The sequence below is a fragment of the Oncorhynchus mykiss genome, chromosome 1 (assembly GCF_057628025.1).
Source record: "Oncorhynchus mykiss isolate SJ-2025 chromosome 1, ASM5762802v1, whole genome shotgun sequence".
NCBI lineage: Eukaryota > Metazoa > Chordata > Actinopteri > Salmoniformes > Salmonidae > Oncorhynchus > Oncorhynchus mykiss.
Window position 1 is genome coordinate 41,118,106 of NC_143022.1, and position 19,339 is coordinate 41,137,444.

The window sequence follows — 19,339 nt, forward strand, 5'->3', positions numbered from 1 at the left end:
CCCACTGTACTGTTTCTGTTTTTTAAATACAATTTTACTGCTTGCGTCAGTAGTCATGGCTCTATGTAGTACTGTGTACCTCTCATAGTCTGTTCTGAACTTGGGGACTGTGAAAAGACCTCTTGTGGCATGTCTTGCGGGGTATGCGTGTGTGTCCGGGCTGTTCGCCACTATTTAAAACAGACAGCTCGGTGCATTCAACATTCACCTGATAGGTGAGAATTGTCTGTTAATTGAATGATTTGAATATTCCGCCATGAAACATATAATTGTATGGAACTGATTAGAATGTATACAATCATAATCAATAAATGTGTAGTCCTAGTCAGAATTAGGGTAAAACAATATGTCTTTATGGTATTTTAAACACAGACTGTCTGAGCTTGGTGCCGACCTGACTAGAGATTTGGGAGAGAACGGGAGTACGTCTCAAGGACAATGTCACTATCTCTGTCGGCTGGGTAGTGAGACAGACAGTGTAGTGTGTGCGTAGCAGGACATGTGTGTGTGTCTGTTTGTGTGCATGTGTGTGTGGGTATGTGTGTATGTGCGTCTGTTTGTGTGTGTGTGTGTGCGTATGGCTGTGTGAATGTGTGGGCGTGAGAAGTCAGTATAAAATGTATTGTTTGGTATTCTTGACTTTAGAACGTTCCGTGAATAAACCTTTTTGACTATTTTAGCTGGGCCTCCGTCTGTTTCATTCGACCAGAATCTTACAAATTCTGGTTTGCAGACTGAGAGTAATATAATTAAATTGGGTGATGTACCTGGAGAACATAATTCTCTTATCAATACCTCTCATAAATACAAGCAGTGATGAAGTTAATCTCTCCTCCACTTTCAGCCAGGAGGGATTGACTGTCATGTTGTCTTGTCTCTGTCCTTTCCCTTCACCCTGTCTCCCTCTGCTGGTCGTGTTAGGTTACCTTTTCTCCCCCGCTTTCCCCCAGCTGTCCCTTGTCTCCTCTAACTACCCATTCACCCCGTTCCCCACCTGTTCCCTTTTGTCCCTCTGATTAGGTCCCTATATCTCTCTCTGTTTCTGCTCCTGTCCTTGTCGGATTCTTGTTTGTTTGTGTCATTCATGCCTGAACCAGACTGTCGTCATGTTTGCTGTAACCTTGTCCTGTCCTGTCGGAATCTGCCGGTCCATCTGAGCCTACCTATGTTTGGTAATTAAAGAAGCTCTGTTTAAGTTGATTCGCTTTTGGGTCCTCATTCACGCACCGTAACAGAAGAATCCGACCAAGAATGGACCCAGCGACTTCGGATCCTCTCCACTCAGCCGTCGAGATCCAGGGAGCGATGCTAGGCAGACACAAGCAGGAATTGTCTGCTGCTCGACATGCCGTTGAGACCCTGGCCACCCAAGTCTCCAACCTCACAGAACAGGTTCACCATCTCCGCCTCGATCCACCGGCCACTTCCAGGGCTTTCGAATCTCCGGAGCCCAGAATCAATAACCCGCCGTGTTACTCTGGGGAGCCCACTGAATGCCGCTCGTTCCTCACCCAGTGTGATATTGTGTTTTCTCTCCAGCCCAACACTTACTCCAGGAGCACTGCTCGTGTCGCCTACGTCATATCTCTCCTTATTGGACGGGCTCGTGAGTGGGGCACGGCAATCTGGGAGGCAAGGGCTGAGTGTACTAACCAGTATCAAGACTTTAAGGAGGAGATGATACGGGTTTTTGATCGATCTGTTTTTGGGGAGGAGGCTTCCAGGGCCCTGTCTTCCCTATGTCAAGGCAATCGATCCATAACAGACTACTCTATTGAGTTTCGCACTCTTGCTGTCTCCAGTGGCTGGAACGAGCCGGCCTTGCTCGCTCGTCTTCTGGAGGGTTTCCGCGCAGAGGTAAAGGATGAGATTCTCTCCCGGGAGGTTCCTTCCAGCGTGGATTCCTTGATTGAACTCGCTATTCGCATTGAGCGACGGGTTGATCTTCGTCACCGAGCTCGTGGAAAGGAGCTCGCGCTCTCCGTCGCCTCCCTCTCCGCATCACTACCATCTTCCTCTGCCGGCTCGGGTGCTGAGCCCATGCAGCTGGGAGGTATCCGCATCTCGACTGAGGAGAGGGAACGGAGAATCACCAACCGCCTCTGTCTCTATTGCGGTTCCGCTGGTCATTTTGTCACTTCATGTCCAGTAAAAGGCCAGAGCTCGTCAGTAAGCGGAGGGCTACTGGTGAGCGCTACTACTCCTGTCTCTCCTTCAAGATCCTGCACTACCTTGTCGGTCCATCTACGCTGGACCGGTTCGTCAGCTTCCTGCAGTGCCTTAATAGACTCTGGGGCGGAGGGCTGTTTTATGGACGAGACCTGGGCTCGGGAACATGACATTCCTCTCAGACAGTTAAAGGAGCCCACGGCCTTGTTCGCCCTGGATGGTAGTCCTCTCCCCAGGATTCAGCGTGAGACGCTACCTTTAACCCTCACTGTTTCTGGTAATCATAGTGAAGCCATTTCTTTTTTAATTTTTCGTTCACCTTTTACACCTGTTGTTTTGGGCCATCCCTGGCTAGTTTGTCATAATCCTTCCATTAATTGGTCTAGTAATTCTATCCTCTCCTGGAACGTCTCTTGTCATGTGAAATGTTTAATGTCTGCTATCCCTCCTGTTTCCTCTGTCTCTTCTTCACAGGAGGAGCCTGGTGATTTGACAGGGGTGCCGGAGGAATATCACGATCTGCGCACGGTGTTCAGTCGGTCCAGGGCCACCTCTCTTCCTCCACACCGGTCGTATGATTGTAGTATTGATCTCCTTCCGGGAACCACCCCCCCCCGGGGTAGACTATACTCTCTGTAGCTCTTGACGCCGGTACCGTAGTCCCCTCCTCCTCTCCCGCCGGAGCGGGGTTTTTTTTTGTCAAGAAGAAGGACGGGTCTCTGCGCCCCTGCATAGATTATCGAGGGCTGAATGACATAACAGTGAAGAATCGTTATCCGCTTCCTCTTATGTCTTCAGCCTTCGAGATCCTGCAGGGAGCCAGGTTTTTCACTAAGTTGGACCTTCGTAACGCTTACCATCTCGTGCGCATCAGGGAGGGGGACGAGTGGAAGACGGCGTTTAACACTCCGTTAGGGCACTTTGAATACCGGGTTCTTCCTTTCGGCCTCGCTAACGCTCCAGCTGTCTTTCAGGCATTAGTCAATGATGTCCTGAGAGACATGCTGAACATCTTTGTTTTCGTTTACCTTGACGATATCCTGATTTTTTCACCGTCACTCCAGATTCATGTTCAGCACGTTCGACGTGTCCTCCAGCGCCTTTTAGAGAATTGTCTTTTTGTGAAGGCTGAGAAGTGCACTTTTCATGCCTCCTCCGTCACATTTCTCGGTTCTGTTATTTCCGCTGAAGGCATTAAGATGGATCCCGCTAAGGTCCAAGCTGTCATTGATTGGCCCGTCCCTAAGTCACGCGTCGAGCTGCAGCGCTTTCTCGGCTTCGCGAACTTCTATCGTCGTTTCATCCGTAATTTCGGTCAGGTGGCAGCTCCTCTCACAGCCCTTACTTCTGTCAAGACGTGCTTTAAGTGGTCCGTTTCCGCCCAGGGAGCTTTTGATCTCCTCAAGAATCGTTTTACATCCGCTCCTATCCTTGTTACACCTGACGTCTCTAGACAGTTCGTTGTCGAGGTTGACGCGTCAGAGGTGGGAGTGGGAGCCATCCTTTCTCAGCGCTCCCTCTCTGACGACAAGGTCCACCCATGCGCGTATTTTTCTCATCGCCTGTCGCCGTCGGAACGTAACTATGATGTGGGTAACCGCGAACTGCTCGCCATCCGGTTAGCCCTAGGCGAATGGCGACAGTGGTTGGAGGGGGCGACCGTTCCTTTTGTCGTTTGGACTGACCATAGGAACCTTGAGTACATCCGTTCTGCCAAACGACTTAATGCGCGTCAGGCGCGTTGGGCGCTGTTTTTCGCTCGTTTCGAGTTCGTGATTTCTTATCGTCCGGGCTCTAAGAACACCAAGCCTGATGCTTTGTCTCGTCTCTTCAGTTCTTCAGTAGCCTCCACTGACCCCGAGGGGATTCTCCCTGAGGGGCGTGTTGTCGGGTTGACTGTCTGGGGAATTGAGAGGCAGGTAAAGCAAGCACTCACTCAAACTCCGTCGCCGCGCGCTTGTCCTAGGAACCTTCTTTTCGTTCCCGTTCCTACTCGTCTGGCCGTTCTTCAGTGGGCTCACTCTGCCAAGTTAGCCGGCCACCCTGGCGTTCGGGGTACGCTTGCTTCCATTCGCCAGCGTTTCTGGTGGCCCACCCGGGAGCATGACACGCGTCGTTTCGTGGCTGCTTGTTCGGTCTGCGCGCAGACTAAGTCCGGTAACTCTCCTCCTGCCGGCCGTCTCAGGCCGCTTCCTATTCCCTCTCGACCGTGGTCTCACATCGCCTTAGATTTTGTCACCGGACTGCCTTCGTCAGCGGGGAAGACTGTTATTCTTACGGTTGTCGATAGGTTCTCTAAGGCGGCTCATTTCATTCCCCTTGCTAAGCTTCCTTCTGCTAAAGAGACGGCACAAATCATCATCGAGAATGTTTTCAGAATTCATGGCCTTCCGTCAGACGTCGTTTCGGACAGAGGTCCGCAATTCACGTCTCAATTTTGGAGGGAGTTTTGCCGTTTGATTGGGGCTTCCGTCAGTCTCTCTTCCGGCTTTCACCCCCAGTCTAACGGTCAAGCAGAACGGGCCAATCAGACTATTGGTCGCATCTTACGCAGTCTTTCTTTTCGCAACCCTGCGTCTTGGTCAGAACAGCTCCCCTGGGCAGAATACGCCCACAACTCGCTTCCTTCGTCTGCGACCGGGCTATCTCCTTTTCAGAGTAGCCTCGGGTACCAGCCTCCGTTGTTCTCATCTCAGTTCGCCGAGTCCAGCGTCCCCTCCGCTCAGGCTTTTGTCCAACGTTGCGAGCGCACCTGGAAGAGGGTCAGGTCTGCACTTTGCCGTTATAGGGCGCAGACTGTGAGAGCTGCTAATAAGCGTAGAACTAAGAGCCCTAGGTATTGTCGCGGTCAGAGAGTTTGGCTCTCCACTCAGAACCTTCCCCTTAAGACGGCTTCTCGCAAGTTGACCCCGCGGTTCATTGGTCCATTCCGTATCTCTCAGGTCATTAATCCTGTCGCAGTGCGACTTCTTCTTCCGCGATATCTTCGTCGCGTCCACCCTGTCTTCCATGTCTCCTGTGTTAAGCCCGTTCTTCGCGCCCCCGCTCGTCTTCCCCCCCCCCCCCCCATCCTTGTCGAGGGCGCACCTATCTACAGGGTCCGTAAGATCTTGGACATGCGTCCTCGGGGCCGTGGTCATCAGTACCTAGTTGACTGGGAGGGGTACGGTCCTGAGGAGAGGAGTTGGGTTCCCTCTCGGGACGTGCTGGACCGTGCGCTGATTGATGATTTCCTCCGTGGCCGCCAGGTTTCCTCCTCGAGTGCGCCAGGAGGCGCTCGGTGAGTGGGGGGGTACTGTCATGTTGTCTTGTCTCTGTCCTTTCCCTTCACCCTGTCTCCCTCTGCTGGTCGTGTTAGGTTACCTTTTCTCCCCCGCTTTCCCCCAGCTGTCCCTTGTCTCCTCTAACTACCCATTCACCCCGTTCCCCACCTGTTCCCTTTTGTCCCTCTGATTAGGTCCCTATATCTCTCTCTGTTTCTGCTCCTGTCCTTGTCGGATTCTTGTTTGTTTGTGTCATTCATGCCTGAACCAGACTGTCGTCATGTTTGCTGTAACCTTGTCCTGTCCTGTCGGAATCTGCCGGTCCATCTGAGCCTACCTATGTTTGGTAATTAAAGAAGCTCTGTTTAAGTTGATTCGCTTTTGGGTCCTCATTCACGCACCGTAACATTGACATGCATATTATTAATATTAGCTCTCTGTGTACATCCAAGGGCCAGCCGTGCTGCCCTGTTCTGAGCCAATTGCAATTTTCCTAAGTCCTTTTTTGTGGCACCTAACCACACGGCTGAACAGTAGTCCAGGTGCGACAAAACTAGGACCTGTAGGACCTGCCTGGTTGATAGTGTTGTGAAGAAGGCAGAGCATCGCTTTACTATAGACAGATTTCTCCCCATCTTAGCTACTACTGCATCAAAATGTTTTCACCATGACAGTTTACAGTCTAATGTTACTCCAAGCAGTTTAGTCATCTCAACTTGCTCAATTTCCACATTATTTATTACAAGATTTAGTTGAGGTTTAGGATTTAGTGAGTGTTTTGTTCCAAATACAATGCTTTTAGTTTTAGAATTATTTAGGGCTAACTTATTCCTTGCCACCCACTCTGAAACTAACTGCAGCTCTTTGTTGAGTTGCAGTCATTTCAGTCACTGTAGTAGCTGACGTGTATAGTGTTGAGTCATCCACATACATAGAAACGGGCTTTACTCAAAGTCAGTGGCATGTCGTTAGTAAAAATTGAAAAAGGGCTCTAAACAGTTACCCTGGGGAATTCCTGATTCTAACTGGATTATATTTGATAGGCTTCAATTAAAGAACACCCTCTGTGTTCTCTTAGACAAGTAACTCTTTATCCACATTAGAGCAGAGGGTGCAAAGCCATAACACAAGTTTTTCCAGCAGCAGACTATGATCAATAATGTCAAAAGCTGCACAGAAGTCTAACAAGACAGCCCCCACAATCATTTGTTGTGGGTGTGAAGTCCCAATTCTCGGTTTAAGGGTCTCTTTTCCAAGCTTAAAATGTTAAGCATTCAACATTGGCCATGCTGTCAATCCAGCATGATTTCTGCCAAGCTCAAAACAACTTAACTCAGAACTGGGATATCTGACTTCAGTGAGTTAGAGACAACTGGGAACTCACGAAAAAATGAGCTCCAACTGGAAAAATACGCTTTGAACGGTCATCCAACTCGGAATTGTAAGTTGGAAACTCTGTCCTATTTTTGGAGCTACAACCTGAATATCACTGACGTCATCATGATTCGACCTTGTTTTTTTCAGAGTTCCCAGTTGTCTTAAACGCCACATCCTGAGAATGCCAGACTTTGATGACAAAATTTGCCCATGAGGACCCGCCACGCCACCTTTCTGTTCAAGTGAGAGCAGCACAACAAGGCGAGTCTGCTGCTGCATAAATTATGTAATATGCCAGAGAGAAATGTTTACTATATCTAAGAAAGTAATACTAAGTGTATGTTGTGTAGTAAGCTGTTAGTAGCCCGTTAGTAGCCCATGTGCCTCACCCTAATAATTTGGTATATTTTCCCCTCTTAATTTTGCCTACTGTTCTGACTTGGTGGTGCACATGTAGCCTATAGCCTGTTTTAGAGAAATGTAATAATCAAATATTTTAAGAGCTTTCATTGTCTGCTTATATGCCCCCTTTATTTATCCGATGGTTCTGACATGGTGTACGGGGAGAATACTGTAAGAATGGCCCGTGTTCTGAATTCTGTCGCTATACATTTCAAAAGTGTTGAACAAATAGTTATATTGACTACATTCGTCGTAGCTCGCTCATTAATGTCTTAATCGAAATTACGGTTAGCCTCTTATCTGCTCGTCGTCCCCTTAGGCCATAATTTGTACATCTCAATTGTCAGTAGAAACCACATTTGTTAAAGTAAGTCAGCCATATCAGCTATGTTTTTTTTAAAGGCAGTAACTGAGGCTGAATAAACTGTTTCGATGCCAGACAAGGCTCCGCTGATATCCAGGAGTGCCAATGGTAAGGTTTTGGGGCTGCTATTGGGACTCTGCTGTTGGGACAGCTTTATGTAGGCCCTAACAGTGTGTGGGCACCGTTTGTCACCGTTATAGTGCAATTAATGTATTTTTTTGTGTTTTATCGTGGGTTTGCTGGCATGTATCTAAAAATATATATTTTTTGTTTGCCCCACCAAGATTTACATGCTAAAATCACCACTACCACAGAGGTCTCATTTAACCCACAGTTTTACTTCTTGATGTTTAAACCACATTCTAACCTGACAGGGCAATATGATCATGTTGATAGACTCTTTTGGGGGAGAGTTTCAGCCTGGTTTTGAACTGGTCTGAACTTGATCCATTTAAGTCATTAAGACCATGGAAAATGTAATGAGCTCAGGCCTCTTGCTTAAGAGCAGGGAATGATGTGTCTGAATACAAAGCCAAATAATCATATGTTTTTCACCGTGTAACTTAGATACAACCAAGAAACATTCCGTTTTGGATTTTAATGTAAGGACGAGAAACGGCTTTTCATATGAGCTTAAAATGGGTTAATTAACAACCTTAGGGGTCTAATATGTTAAGAAAAGTGGCATTGATGAGTCTGACATGGAATATCATGCCTAACCCGTGAAAAATGAATGTACTCCAACCTTCCCCCAATTCAGTAGTGGTCTTCAGGGAGGTGCCCAGCAGCATGTTTCTGTCCTCCATTACATCCATCTCATTAGATCAGAACAGGATGGACCAACAGTGATTGATATCTCTGGTTTGGTTTACATCCTAAAATATAGTGCTCATTTTTTTCACAGCCCTTTATGTAATGAGAATAAGGACAGGTGTCACATGATGGTTAAACATGTTATGAGATATGACACAGTGGTTCCCAACTTAACTTATGACACATACTATATACATCTTGAGAGAAAGGCTGTTTAAAGCCATTCATCTTTGGATAAAAGTGTTCCATGTCAGTCTAGAAGGTTTTCATTGTAAATCCATTAGGGAGTCATGATGACTGTTACCCTATGAATAAACCTGCTATTCAACATATTTAGCTTGCAGTATGTTTGGCTTGGAGTCTTGCATCGGCAGTTATCTGGCTGCTGTGGTGATGACTGTAATACTGGCGGTCCTTGGTAAACCCCAGGATGTATACCACAGGATATAGAGTTCGTATTTTGTCAGGCCTTAGCTATTCAGATTTGCCAATGTTCCTCTTTCTGAGAATATGGAGACACCAACAGAAGGTTGGTTCAACCTCACAAAGCAATCGGTCTATGAAGGAACAATATATTTTTCTCATTTTGAATTTCAGGGATTCATCAGTCTTAGTCAAGGGTTTCATAAAATAGTTTATTTAATCAGGTAGTTTTTCATACAGTATATGAACTGTTTTCACACACGCACACTTGTTTATATGGTTTATGAGGTCAATCAGTTTATAACATGGTTTATGGAGACCTACCTTTCCCATGGTCCAATCAATGAAATTAAATGTTTTATGTAGAAGACATCTGACTTTAGATTTGTTCATATTGAAGTAACATACCTGTAAATTCACACATTTGACTTGATATCATTATCCTCACTCCTACTCTTGAGGAGGGCTGGATGGAGGGCAACTTCAACCTGAAAAACAAACACATATTGTCCACATACACGCTCATAAGTTGTTTGGCACAACATATTTACACAGCCGGTGCCAAATACTTTAAATATCAGTTGTACACCTTGAGTGTGTATGGACAGGTCCATTAAGGGAAAAAAGTATTTAAGCTGTAATTTGAATAAACTTGACATTTGTAAAGTCATATACACAGAGTACACAACACATTATGAACTGCTCTTTCCCTGGCATATACTGCTGACCAGGTGAATCTAGGTGAAGCTATTATCCCTTATTGAGGTCACTGGTTAAATCCACTTCAATCAGTGTAGATGAAGGGGAGAAGACAGGTTAACCTTAAAGGATGATTTTTAAGCCTTGAGACATGGATTGTGTATGTGTGGCATTCAGAGAGTGAATTGGCAAGACAAAAATATTTAAGTGCCTTTGAACGGGGTATGGTAGTAGGTGCCAGGCTCACCGGTTTGTGTCAAGAACTGCAACGCCGCTTGGTTTTTCCACACTCAACAGTTTCCTGTGTTTATCAAGAATGATCCACCACCCAAAGGACATCCAGCATCCCTGTGGAGAGCTTTTGACACCTAGTAGAGTCCATGCCCCAACAAATTTTAGCTCCTAGTGGAGCATAGAGCCTCAACAGCATTGAGGGTTAAGCCTACAGGGTCATGGAGACACGTGACGCATACTGCCCTACCATGACAGAAAACTGTCTCTATTATTACACCCTAAACCCTCATCCCAGCCATGATCATGCCTTCATTTGGAGTACTTGTAAAAATATGTTAATGCTATTCCTTTCTAACCAAAAACTGTCAAAATGTTACTTCAAAAGACACTGTTTATCATGAACAATGCCCGGATTAACAAAATAACATGAACAGATCAAACATTGCAGTATGAACAACTGCAAAAGAAAGTCATTTCAATTCACAATTTATTATAGTATTTATTTGGGTAGAACGTATATTATTTGGGCAAAATATTACTGTTATGTTGACTTCACTTTCCATGTGAAATGTGTATCTAATGATTGTTAATAACATACCTACATGGCTCCATGTGGGTTCAATCCCTTTTGTAGGGAAGTGAACCCAAGTGGCATTCACAAGAGGGTAATGGCCACACCTCTCCTAACTCTCCCTACACTGCCATGCAGTTCTGGTGGCAACATAAATCATTCAGTAAACCAAAAGATATGCTGTCTTTTTATCGATGTGATCTAAATACACTTATAAAGTCACAAATATAGGCTATATTCTATTTAAACATACTCTTAGATAAGGTCAACTGATTTGTTATCCTTAATTTATGATTCTTCTTTAAAGACCTATATTGTCACTATATCTGTCAAACAACAAAATAACATCGTACTGCTACTGTGGAATTGTAATGGTCATAATGCCATTTCCCTTTTTACATTTTTTTTTTTAAATGGACTGCCTGCGTGAGAATTGGAACATCCACTACAGCTCTCATTTCTCGGGTCGGAACTTGGGCGTCTTGGAGACAGAAGTAAATATAATTAAGAAACATCATGAACACAGACTGAATGGGTCTACAGCCATTACATCTGTAGAACACTGGAACAAGTCTGGAATACTAGAGCTAAGGTGGCCGACAGTTTTGCCATCGATTGGATAATGAAGGACATCGGCCACAAGCTTGACCCAAGACAGTTTGGATGCAAAAATGGGCAGGTCGACAGATGTCTTGGTCAGCCTCCTATACATTATGTAAAATCCACTGATGCAAGTAAGACCATTATTTATATATGCACTATAGTAACAGCAGATTTTGCTTAAGCCTTCAACAAAATGTATAATACAGTGGTAACAAAGTGCCTGATTCAGCTAGGAGTCCGGGCCCCTTCTCCCCTGGGCTGTGGCTACTTCTCCAAAAGGAAGCAGAGAGTGAGGTACTAAGGCACCCTTTCACCATGACAACATCTGACCTGTGGAGTGACTCAAGGTCCACTTCTTGGACCCCTTGTCTTCCTGGCCCTCATCCACAGCGCACTTCAGAAGTTCGCTCATAGGTGGAAATATATTGATGACATGAACATTGCAGAGTGCATTAGAGTGGGGAAGCTTTCCAGCCTTCAACATGGTCTAGAAAAGTTGCGTTCCTAGGTAGATGAGCACTCCACGCAGCTCAACCCAAACAAGTGCAAAGCAATGCATGTTTGCTTTACAAACAACCCACCCCCTTTGGAACCCTAGTAACTAAATGGGACACTCTGCAAACATCTGATATTAAACTGCTGGGATCCAGGATGACATGAGATGGACCAACAAATGGAAAAGGGTAACCAGAAACTCTTTGTGGTTCTCTGTGGCTCAGTTGGTAGAACATGCCCATGGGGATCATGGGTTCCATTCCCAAACCCAGCCTAGTCACCATCTACACCACCAACTTTGGGCCTGTACTAGAACACAGTTCCCCTGCATGGCACTACTATCTCACCTCAAACATGACTGGACAATTGGAGTGAATAAAGACACGAGCGTGCTGGAATATCCTTGGACCATGATACACAGCAGGTACACATCAGCACACTCGACCCTCAATCTCTGCCCAGTCCACCCATCATCTCCTCCAGTCTGGCAACAGGAACTTCCTTGTTGAGTTGACTGGTGGCACGGTGCAGATTGAATGGCAGGAGCTAATGTGAGCCTTTGCAGGGATCGGGACACCTTTGGAAGCCTCCAATCAACGAACCAATTGTTATTAGCATAGACCGTTGTACTGACCAATAGAACATGTTGAAAGCATATATACCTGTTCTCTTGGTCAGTTCCACATTTTATCACAATCTATTGGTCAGTCTTTGCTAATAACAATCGATTGGTTCATCTTGCTACAACTGTTTTAACCAACCACGTTTTTATTAGTATATTCTTTGTCGGTCCCGGAGGTCATTTTAAAAGACTCATGACTTATTACTATAAAAACCCTGAAAGCCAAAAGCCGAAAATGCGTTGGTTCTCCTTTTCACAATAAAGCTTTATTTCTCTCTCCCGGTTTGCTCCCCAATTCATACACCTTGGTTGGGACATGAAGTATTGGCAGTGATCCCTTCCCGTTGCAAGATTCAAGCACCCTTTAAAAGTAAATAATGAAATTACCAGAACATTTTGACAAGGTGTCAGTGGGTGGTATTATTCCAAGGTGATATAGAGGAACATTACATTGTACCAGGTATGTAAATATAGGCCGTTGCCTAGTGCTTACTGTAAAGGACTATATTTACTAGCTTGGTACAGGGTAATTACATGGGTAGTAATAGCAGTATATGACAACTAGAGGAATGTCTAAAAAAAGTGTAGGCTTTATTATCAGTATAGCATTACACGGGCACTCTGGCAGGTCGAACAGAACATACAAATAATTGCCAAATGCACTTTAACAAATGCACCTAGGAATCAGACTGTAATTTCTGCCAGTGTAAACATTTAAATAGTATTGTATAGAGGTGCCTATCAAGTGGTGTGGATGACATGTGTGTGTGTGTGTGTGTGTATTACACACACACACACACACACACAGCATTCGGAAAGTATTCATAACCCTTGACTATCCACATTTTGTTACATTACAGCCTTATTCTAAAATTAATTAAATTGTTTCCCCCCTCATCTACACACACACACACAATACCCCATCATGGGCAACTCAAAAACAGGTTTAAATTGTTTTTTGCACATTTATAAATAAATAAAAAAATGAAATATCACATTTACATAAGACCCTTTAATCAGTACTTTGTTGAAGCACCTTTGGCAGCGATTACAGCCTTGCGTCTTCTTGGGTATGAAGCTACAAGCTTGGCACCTGTATTTGGGGAGTTTCTCCCATTCTTCTCAGCAGATCACCTCAAGCTCTCCAGAAATGTTCGATCAGGATCAAGTCCGGGCTCTCCCTGGGCCACTCAAGGACATTAAGAGACTTGTCTTGTAGCCAATCCCGCATTGTCTTGGCTTTGTCCTTAGGGTCGTTGTCCTGTTGGAAGGTGAACCTTATCCCCAGTCTGAGCACTCTGGAGCAGGTTTTCTTCAAGAATCTTTCTGTACTTTGCTCTGTTAATCTTTTCCTCAATCCTGACTAGTCTCCCAGTCCCTGCCGCTGAAAAACATCCCCACAGCATGATGCTGCCACCACCATGCTTCACCGTAGGGATTGTGCCAGGTTTCCTCCAGATTGAACTATTTGGCCTGAATGCCAAGCGTTACATACATCTTGGTTTCATCAGACCAGAGAATCATGTTTCTCATGGTCTGAGAGTCCTTTAGGTGCCTTTTGGCAAACTCCAAGCAGGCTGTCATGTGCCTTTTACTGAGGAGTGGCTTCCGTCTGGCCACTCTACCATAAAGGCCTGATTGGTGGAGTGCTGCAGAGATGGTTGTCCTCCCATCTCCAGAGGAACTCCGGAGCTCTGTCAGAGTGACCATCGTGTTCTTGGTCACCTCCCTGACCAAGGCCCTTCTCCCCTGATATCAGTTTGGTGGTTCCAAACTTCTTCCATTTAAGAATGATGGAGGTTCTTGGGGACCTTCAATGCTGCAGACATTTGTTGGCACACTTCCCCAGATCTGTGCCTCGACACAATCGTGCCTCGGAGCTCTACTGACAATTATTTTGAACATGCATTGTCAACTGTGGGACCTTATATAGACAGGTCTGTGCCTTTTCAATTGATTGGACATGATTTGTATTTACCACAGGTGGACTCCAAGTTGTAGAAACATCTCAAGGATGATCAATGTAAACAGGATGCACCTGAGCTCAATTGAGAGTTTCATAGCAAAGGGTCTGAATACTTACAAAACAGGTACCTTATTTACATATGTTTAATAAATTAGCAAAAATTTCTAAAAACTTGTTTTCACTTTGTCATTCGAGGGTATTGTGTATAGATAGATTGATGAGGATTTTTTATTTAATCCATGTTATAATAATGCTGTAAGGTAACAAAAGGTGGAAAAAGCGAAGGTGTCCGAGTTCTTTGCGAATGCACTGTATATACAGTACCAGTCAAACGTTTGGTCTCCAACTCATTCCAGGTTTGTTTTATTTCCACTATTTCCTACATTGTAGAATGTAACCAAAAAAAGTGTTACACAAATGAAAATATATTTCATATTTGAGATTCTTCAAAGTAGCCACCCATTGACTTGATGACAGCTTTACACACTCGTGGCATTGTCTCAACCAGCTTCATGAGGTAGTCACCTAGAATGCATTTAAAATTCAACAGCAGTGCCATGTTACAAGTTAATTTGTGGAATTTTTCCTTCTTAAATGCATTTGAGCCAATCAGGTGTGTTGTGACAAGGTAGGGGTGGTATACATAAGATATCCCTAGTTGGTAAAAGACCAAGTCCATATTATGGCAAGAACTGCTCAAATAAGCAAAGCGAAACGACAGTCCATCATTACTTTACGACATGGTCAGTCAATGTGGAAAACTTAAAAGAACTTTGAATGTTTCTTCAAGTGCAGTCGCAAAAACCACCAAGCGCTATGATGAAACTGGCTCTCATGAGGACTGCCACAGGAAAGAAATACCTAGAGTTACCTCTGCTGCAGGGGAGAAGTTTGAGTTACCAGACTCAGAAATCGGCAGTTGATTGCAGCCCAAAGAAACGCTTCAGAGTTCAAGTATAAGACATCTTAACATCAACTGTTCATAGGAGACTACATGAATCAGGCCTTCTTGGTCGAATTGCTGCAAAGAAGCCATTCCTAAAAGGACACCAATAAGAAGAGACTTGCTGGGGCCAAGAAACACAAGCAATGGACATTAGACCGGTGGAAATGTGTCCTTCGGTCTGACCAAATTTGAGATTTTCGGTTCCAACCACTGTGTCTTTGTGAGACTCAGAGTAGGTGAATGGATGATCGCCTCTGTGTGGTTCCCACTGTGAAGCATGGAGGTGGTGTGATGGTGCTTTGCTGGTGACACTGCCGGTGATTTCTTTAGAATTCAAGGCATACCTGACCAGCATGGCTACCACAGCATTCTGCAGCAATACGCCATCCCATCTAGTTTGCACTTAGTGGGACTTTAATTTGTTTTGGACAATGAACCATAACACACCTCCAGGCTGAGTAAGGACTATATTACAAAGAAGAAGAGTGACGGAGTTCTGCATCAGATGATCTGGCCTCCACAATCACCCGACATCAACCCAGTTGAGATGGTTTGGGATGTGTTGGACCACAGAGTGAAGGAAAAGCAGCCAGCAAGTGTGCAGCATATGTGGGAACTCCTTCAAGACTATTGGAAAAGCATTCCAGGTGAAGCTGGTGGTTGAGAGAATGCCAAGAGTGTGCAAAGCTGTCATCAAGGCAAAGGGTAACTACTTTGAAGAATCAAAAATATATTTTGATTTGTTTAGCACTTATTTGGTTACTACATGATTCCATGTGTTATGTCCGTGTTGATGTCTTCACTATATTCTACAATGTAGAAAATAAAAAATTAAGAAAAACCCTTGAATGAGTAGGTGTGTCCAAACTTGACTGATATTTATACATACACACTGCAAGCAAAAAAATGAAATGAGCGCAACAAACATTGTAGCAGCTTCTCTTTCAGGGTGCAACCTCACACAAACGCACTCAATGCTCATTACAGCCAGCACCAATTGAATGACTTTGCACTCCCTGTGTGTGCGGGTTAAACTAAAATGATCACAAAATGATAGGGGACTGGTGACATAGAAACCTGTTTATGACTTGTGCGCACTCTCACCTACAGTACATCCTTCACCTATTCAATCTTTACTCATTGTTCATCTTTCACAGCTTATCAACAAGTCTCTCAAATATGGAAAGCAGTTTCTCTCTTTTTTCTATAGTGGATGAGTCCAGTTCCACATCAGTGGAGCCGTTGTTCCTGGAAACCTTGCTTTTCATTAGGGCTTCCTTTTCTTTCTGCAGCTCTGCCCTCTCTCTCTCGATTGACGCCCTATCCCTGTCCAGTATGGCTCGCTCCCGTTCCATTGCTGCTCGCTCCCTGTCCATCGCTGCTCTGTCCTTGTCTAGTGAAGCTCTGCCTCGCTCAACAGCCACCCGCTCTCTGCTCACCACATCCCTCTCTCTGTCCAGTATCAACCTCTCCCTGTCAAAGTCTGCCTGCTCCCTCTCTAGCACTTCTCGCTCCTTCTCCAAATCTGCTATCTGCCTCTCTAGTTCAGCAGTCTCCCTCTCAATGTTCCTGCCAGGGTTTCTCACCAACATGGCTCTTCCGTCTTCAGCTATGGTCTCCACATCCTCAGCCATGGTCCTCCCGTACCCACCCACTGGCATCTTGTCAGGCGCGGCCCTCTCATTCTGAGCTGCACCCCTGCCCTCCTCTCGCAGGGCCCTCTCGCACTCCACCGCTGCCCTCCGGATCTCCTCTGTAGCTGCGTCTGTGTATGCCACCTGTCCATCTGCTACCGTGCTCGCAGCACCAACACTCTCCCCCAGCTGTGCCTTGGCCCAGAACTCAAAAATGTTTGTTCCCTCACCTCCCTCCGGCCTCATACATAGTCTCTTGTTGGCTATGGGAGAGGTAGTGGGAGAGGACGCAAATGAAACGTCCCCAACTTCCCCAAAATCAAACAGTGAAGGGTTTAGGATACGGGCAGACCCAGCTAGGCGGCCCTCGATGGCATCGTCCATGAGGTGAAACCAACGCCAGGACATTGGATTGACTTTCTCCATGCCAAGAGGAGGGTACTTAAAATCCTACACAGAGAAAGGGACAAGGGGTACAATAACATTAAAGCTCTGTATTGGTCTTGGGTTTGCTGGAGTTTGTTCCAGGCAGGCCTTATGACACATTTGATTCAACACATCATTGAGCCCTTGATTAGTTGAACCAGGTTAGTACTTAACTGAAACAAAAGCCTGGAATCTGTGTTTAAGAGACTGAATTCAAACAAAAGAGAATACATGTTGCACTAGGACCAAGGCTGTTGCCTGCTCTCACATGGATTCATAATCATTACCTTATATTTCTTTTTAAGGTTTTCCCACTTCTTTTTCAATTGCCCGGTTGTAAGCTTCCCTTCGAGACCCAACTCTACTAACATTGCTCTGTGGAATCAAAATGAGACAAGTCAGATACTACAGATAGGGTTTCATCTTCATAACCAGCTCTTAATACAATGACCTTTGAGGAGGGCTTTTTCAAATAACATTGTTAGTAAAAGCACATCAGTGAGTCAGTGAATCAACATTGATGAATCAATTCAATGAATCAAATGTTTTCCTTAGACATCAATTACAGTCAACAAATGGCATGTGACAGTTCATTTTGAGGTACAGATAAAAGCCAAAACAAACTGTGCTGGGGATATCAAACCAACAAACAGAACATTCACTAGTAGTGCATCATTGTATCACTCTCACTCACCTCCAGGCAGGCATGGCAGAGTTTCTCTTCCCAGTGAAGATGGCGTCATTCGTTGCACGCAATTTTATTAATCTGGATATGTCATTTTCCGACACTTATTGTGGAAAAATACAACAGTGTTAATCCGTCAGCACAAGCATAACTTTGACAGACCCCAACTCAGCGACGTCGCAAAATAACATGGTTAACATTATGGCATTAACAATATTAACATTGTATTTGAAAACGACATTCAATTTTAACAATAGCAAACACTTACTTTTATAGTTATATTCTGCACCAAAAGGTCTTTTATCCATCGCATCCATCATGAACAAATACAAGGGTACTAAATTGAAGGGTACTCGAAACAAAGCCCGTATCTTGTAGTGCACTAGCTAGCAAGAGCAAATATGGCGGCGTCCCTCGATCCCTCGTCCTCCTTCGTGAAGAGCCCTATTTATATAATCCACATTTAAATGAAACAATATACGGCGTTTCTTACTATGAATGATTTACTGGTTTGTGATTACAGACCGATGTGTAATCAAATAAAAAGTCTGGATAAATTCGACTCAGAAACTAGCCTATTTGATAAGTGTGGAGGAAGGTTTTTCACAACGTTAGTAGAGAAGAAGGCTGCGTCGAGAAATAGACAAATTCAATTGGTTGTGCGCGATACTTCCTTTTAGCACGCTCAGTAGTATACGTCCCAAAGGGTAGGCCACTAAAAACAATAAGGCCACAAACAATTACTAAACCTACAGTACCACACAATCTTTGGTAATGCCATTCAACATCTTCTATTGCCAACTGCCCTGAACTGTCATTTTACGATTAAATTGTGAACCCCCACAGAAAAAAAGTTAAATCCCCCAATTGTGGCCTATGAACAACCCAATAATAAACATTTTGTATTTTACATTATTTAATGCACACTGTAAAGTAAGCAATGTGCAATAAAAGTACAAAATTCAGAGTTAGATTTATTCTATATCAAACAGAGCGTTCCAGTGTCTGATTGAGGATACACTGACTGAACGCTTTGGAGATAAATGTGTGAATGTATTAAGTCAGTAAACTGTTTGCTTACTGCTTTAGATTCCAAGTGTAATCTCTCATTCTCACTTATACGAGAAGTCAACCTATGGTCTTCACCAAAGACAGTAAAACTGTAAGTGGCCTGGCTCACAGGATTGGAGCAATCTCCTGTTTCTGAAGCGTGTGGCAGAAACAGGACATTTTGTAGTGTTATGTATATTATATGTATTATGTATTTTATTTGTTGTTTTGTTTCCTGTTTGGACACCAGGAAGAGTAGCCGCTGCCAGGAGATCCTAATAAAAAAAATTACCCCATCAAATTACAAACATACTCAGTTTGCTATAGAATACTACAGTACCTACAATAGAATGATGTAGTATACTGAAGAATACTATACTACACACTGGAGTATCCCTTGATCATTTAGCAGACTACGCACTGTAGTATCCCTTGTGTAGTACGTACTATATAATGTTGTAGCATAGTAGAATACTATACTGAACAAAAATATAAACGTAACATGCAACAATTTCCTTGATTTTACTGAGTTACTGTTTATATGAGGAAATCAGTCAGTTGAAATGAATAAATTAGGCCCTAATCTATGGATTTCAA

At 44.4% G+C, this 19,339-nt stretch overlaps 1 protein-coding gene across 1 annotated transcript; it reads right to left on the reverse strand.

Moving 5' to 3' along the window:
- Window positions 1-12,605: 12,605 nt before the first annotated feature.
- On the reverse strand, window positions 12,606-18,355 carry LOC110522541 (uncharacterized). Its single transcript, XM_021600996.3, has 4 exons — window positions 17,961-18,355; window positions 17,702-17,795; window positions 17,295-17,382; window positions 12,606-17,031 (listed from the first exon to the last, which is right to left on the reverse strand). The coding sequence occupies exons 1-4, from the start codon at window positions 18,010-18,012 to the stop codon at window positions 16,099-16,101; spliced, it is 1,167 nt and encodes a 388-aa protein (XP_021456671.1). The 5' UTR covers window positions 18,013-18,355; the 3' UTR covers window positions 12,606-16,098.
- Between the last annotated feature and the right edge of the window lie 984 nt (window positions 18,356-19,339).

Coding starts and splice junctions, on each gene's coding strand:
- LOC110522541 (XM_021600996.3), bottom strand. CDS start 18,012: ATGATGGATGCGATGGATAAAAGACCTTTTGGTGCAGAATATAACTAT. Junction 17,796..17,960: donor TGCAGAATATAACTATAAAA/GTAAGTGTTTGC, acceptor TTCCACAATAAG/TGTCGGAAAATGACATATCC. Junction 17,383..17,701: donor TCTGCCATGCCTGCCTGGAG/GTGAGTGAGAGT, acceptor TTGATTCCACAG/AGCAATGTTAGTAGAGTTGG.